The 4514-nt window shown below is 51.2% G+C and overlaps 1 protein-coding gene across 1 annotated transcript; it reads right to left on the reverse strand.

The window, feature by feature from the left end:
- Window positions 1-2029: 2029 nt before the first annotated feature.
- LOC307095358 (melanoma-associated antigen 10-like) lies at window positions 2030-2857 on the reverse strand (the record flags this gene model as incomplete). Its single annotated transcript, XM_079764575.1, has 1 exon — window positions 2030-2857. The coding sequence occupies one exon, from the start codon at window positions 2855-2857 to the stop codon at window positions 2030-2032; it is 828 nt and encodes a 275-aa protein (XP_079620701.1).
- Between the last annotated feature and the right edge of the window lie 1657 nt (window positions 2858-4514).

The following is a 4514-nucleotide window of genomic DNA, read 5'->3' on the forward strand; positions in this document are numbered from 1 at the left end:
AAATGTGCAGTAGTGAAGGTCATTCACTTCCTCTATTGTTCTGTTTGGCAAGCCTGTTTCCCAGTCCGGACAGTATTGTAGATCATTGTGTTTCACTGCTCCTCAGTGTTGTAAGCCAGACCTGATTTTTAAACAGGCGGTGTGTTAATTTCTTGTATTCCTTTATTGATTACACCAGAGTCAATTTGTGATTCAGCCTCTGGGTGGTAGTGTTTCTGCTTCGACTTCCAGGACTCTAAGGCCTCTCTAGCCTTTTTTCTCTATGGCACTCAATACTGGTTTTTCGGAGGCTGGCGGGCAAGTTCAAGCAGACTGCTCACTCCTGAAACTCCCAGGCTATCCCTCCGCTTCAGATCAAAATGGGCTGCTCTTTAGAGATCCGCCCTGTTAGCAGCTCCAGGGACCCCCTTCCACAATCACGGATCACTCTGGCCCCAACAGCCACGGGCTTCTCCTGGCATGGACCTCCCCTGTCCTCCAGCTCCCGCCATGCACGCATGCATCTCTCTCCCGGCGGGACCAGAAACCTCACTCTATCCAGGCGAAATCTGACCTTTCCGTGGTGTAGTGAAGAGCTCCCCTGAGTCCAATCATTCCTGCCACCTGGGGAGCGGTGCTCTGGGTCTCAGAGCTGTTCGGCGATCACTGCAGTTGTGGATTTTCAGGCCTCCGACAAGATCCACTCTCTCTCTCTCAAGATGACGAGATTTCCCCCTCCGAGCCTGTAGCTCCGGGAGGGGGCCCAGTCGCCGTGGGGACTGCTCTGTGAGGGGAACCCTGTCCAGCAGTCCCCCACCTTCTCCTGGAGTTCAGCTGCCCCTTAGCTTGCTAACAAACACCGCCTGTGCGACCCTCAGCTGTTCTTTCCCTCTTCTCCGGGAAAAGGCCTGGAACACGTCTGTCTATTCTGTCGCCATTTTCTAGAAGAATTCCTGGGCCATCATTTTATTCCTGGCCCAATAAACGTATTTCTGCAGGTATCAGTGCAGATGATGACACACCTAGTGCTCATACTGTCCAATGGCACTGAGACTACGTGCAGGAAACCACCCTTCCTAACCAGGTGGAGATTTCCCTCTGGTTTATCCATGATCCCAAAGGAACTTGTCCGGACAATTCTCCATTTCACACTTCCCTCTCACACCCAGACACACAATGTGCTGCTGCCACCCCCAACTGCCTTACAATCAACCCCTCAGAGGGAATCACAGTTTCCCACATACCCTGGCTCAGGCCATGCTCAATTGAGTGCTGTTCCCTGGAGGGCCATGGTCACCTGTTCTGTTACTTGTTCTATAGGACTTAGGGGACACCTAACCCCTTCCTTATAGGACTTCACCTCTTACACTATCATCCTGTGGGTGGGTGTGCCCTGCTTATGTTGGTGTCCCCACTACTAACACAGGGCCTTCCAGAGGACATAGGCTCAGTGAATATCTGGGGATTAAATGAACCACTGAGCAGGGGTCCTCTTTATTCAGATGAAATCCCTCCACTTTCTTGCCAGAACCAAGGATCCTTAGATAAATTGTTTCATGAAAAGACAGACAAGAAGAGATAAGAAGCAAAAATGAACAAACTTTTGCTTTTATTTTTTATTTCTTGACTCCATTGATTGTACTGCCGAGTTTTTTTCACATTTCCTATGAAATCCTTTTATCATGCCATGTTATCTAGTTTGGGATCATTAACTAGGATGGGAAGTGTCCCAAATTGCGTTACACAGTAGCAAATCTCTTACGCTTGAGCTGGACATGTACAAATATATATGTGATCAATGTCATTTACAAACTTACATGCTAACAGCTTATGAAAACTTCTATGAAAAGGACTAACATTAGAAAATTTCCTTAAAAATTCACAAAGTAATAAAGCATAAATTACTCAATTATCATAGGAGCCCAAATCATTCCCTAGGCCTCACTACTGCTTTCTCCTCAAACACATAGTTGAAAATAGAATGCACTTTATGCCCATCAAATAAAGTTCATACACAAGGGCCTGAAAAGTGCCTGGGTGCAACTCTGGCTCAGGCACATTGGTTCTCATTACACTCAGGCCCTTCAGGCAGGGATGGGAGAGAACGGGGATCTCTGTCATTAACCCTGAGCACAAAGCTAAGGGCTTGCGATGTCGTGGTCTCTGTGTGCGCCCTGGGACCCCACAGGAACTCATAGCATGGAGGATCGCTATTGGGCACCTGTCTGTACACCAGGTACTGTTCCTGCACCCAAATTTTAGTGATGAGCTCCCTGGGCTCCCCATACAGCCAATGCAATTTCCCATCATGCAGCCCTATAATATTCAGTGCTTCCCAGACTTTCTCCTCAGGGGCACAATCTCCCTCCGCAGCAATCACCCACAGGAGTGTGACGAGGAGGCCGGTGTTAGGATATCTGTTCCCATCGCTCACCATTCCGTCATAGGTGAGCCCCAAGGCGGTGACCATTACATAGGTGTGGGCACTGGGGTCGACTTCCTCCACAACTACACCAAAGACCAGCTTCATGACCTCAGTGGCTGCACTGAAGATCTCAGGGAAGTGCTCATGGTACTCTTTGATGACACTACTCAGCATTTCTGCCTTGGTTGTTGGCTCCTTTGCGCGATATTTCAGGATCAGGAACTCCACCATTTCCATCATCTTTGAATGCAGTGCTTTTTGGAGCAAGGTATCGCCATCATCTTCAGGGCCTCCCTCAGTGTTTGGACCCTCCTCCTCGTGGCTGCTGGAGCTCTCATCTTCAGGATGGCTCCATGGAAAGGTTGCCAAGGCATGGAGGGAGGGGCAGGAAACCTGAGGACTCTGGGGAGGACTTGGTGTCTCAGCAGCAACCACCTCCTCTAGGCTTTCCATAAACAAGACTGAGGGGGAGGAAGACAGAGAGGAGGAGAGAGATACAGCCTCTTCATCCTCCTCCTCCTCCTCCTGCATAACCCAGAAGAGCTCCTCCACCACCAGGTCGGGCATCTCCCTTGGGTCCTGATGGTCTTCCTCAAGATTACCGAGCTCACTCATATGATGGCCAGGCATGATGACTTCTGCTGAGACAGTGACCGCGTGTGGGCAGAAGATGTGCGATGAGGACCCACGGGCCTGGGGGAGAGGGGAGTGTAACAGGCATGAGTTTAGAAACACACCCTAGGCTGCTCTGACAAAGGTGACTTATAGGTCTCTCCTTTAGGCGTGTACATGGGCCTCACAGGGCTCACTCCTGATCAGCCTGCCCACTAAGAACCTGAAGTAGGAAGTGACATGACATGACTGCTCAGGGTATAGAAGGCACAGCACAGGGTTCTGTAACTGACGGTGGGGTGTGGAGGTGTCAGGCAATGTGGGGTCCCCTGTGACATGGGTGGGGGAACCTGTGGGGACATATTCATGGTTGCAAACTCACCTTAATTCCTAGCACTTCCTGGCCTTCTGCTGCTCCGTGACCTGAGAATATTTAGCGTAGACCAAGGCCTTCAACTCCTCCAATCTGCGGGCTCTGCTTGAGGGAACAAAGGGCCACCTCAGCATGCACATGGCAGGGACAGCAATGGGACCCCAGTGCTGACAGGAGGGGTGGCAGAAGTCTGTGAGGTTCCCTCTGTTGGGGGTGGGAGGTTCATCACTGCACATGTAGGATCTTCACCTTTCCCCTGCCAGTGCCTGGCCCTTCACTGCCTTCTGCTGGCCAGAGGTTAAACTCTCCAACAAGACCACCAACACCTGACACTTCAGTGAAGAAACTGAGGGGGCCCCGTATGTGGTCCCTCTCCCGGAGGATCAAGAACGGGTGACTGAAGATCTGGGTCCATCTATCCTGGGATAAGGCTCTGATCATTTCTCACCATAGCACACTGCAGGGTTTCAGACAACTCTGCCCACTGAGCCCAATCTGCCTAGACTGAGGCTTCACCTCCCTTAGATGCACGAGTAGGAAGTGAGCCGAGCTAACCCAAGCACTATTCTAAGTTTCCTAACTGCTGACAGAAGAGGCAGGGTAGGTCTGGGTTCCCATGTGCTCTGGTTCCCCTCAGTGCTCACCTTGATTCCTGTAAGGATCTGGGACTCGTCTCTCTGTTGACAAAATGTGGACCCGGGGGATGACCCGACGTGTGGTCTCACACCAAGGTCCTCAGCTTCCTGAGAGATCTGAGACAAAAGTGAACAGGTGCTCCATCTGCCCCCATCCCACACAACTGACACCAGGGACTAGATCTGAATCCAGCTGACCCGATTTCACCCTGAATAACTGTCCTCAATGAGAAATGCTCATGAGGAGCAGGCATGTGGAAAGGGAGAGCACGTCACACCCAGGTACCCTGCCTGGGGAATCTGGATGCTGAGGACAGGACACCCCCTGATGCTGAGGGCTCTCTTGTTTTCTCAGGGAGCACATAGCTGCAGCTTTCCACAGAAAGCACTCAGACCATTAGGACCCTTCCACAACCTCAGCTCCTCTTGTCATGAACTGAAGCCATCCCCTCTGACCAAGGCCCTGTCCTTCCTGAGTGCCCTGAGACAA

The sequence above is a fragment of the Cnephaeus nilssonii genome (genome assembly GCF_951640355.1).
Source record: "Cnephaeus nilssonii genome assembly, chromosome: X".
Lineage (NCBI taxonomy): Eukaryota > Metazoa > Chordata > Mammalia > Chiroptera > Vespertilionidae > Cnephaeus > Cnephaeus nilssonii.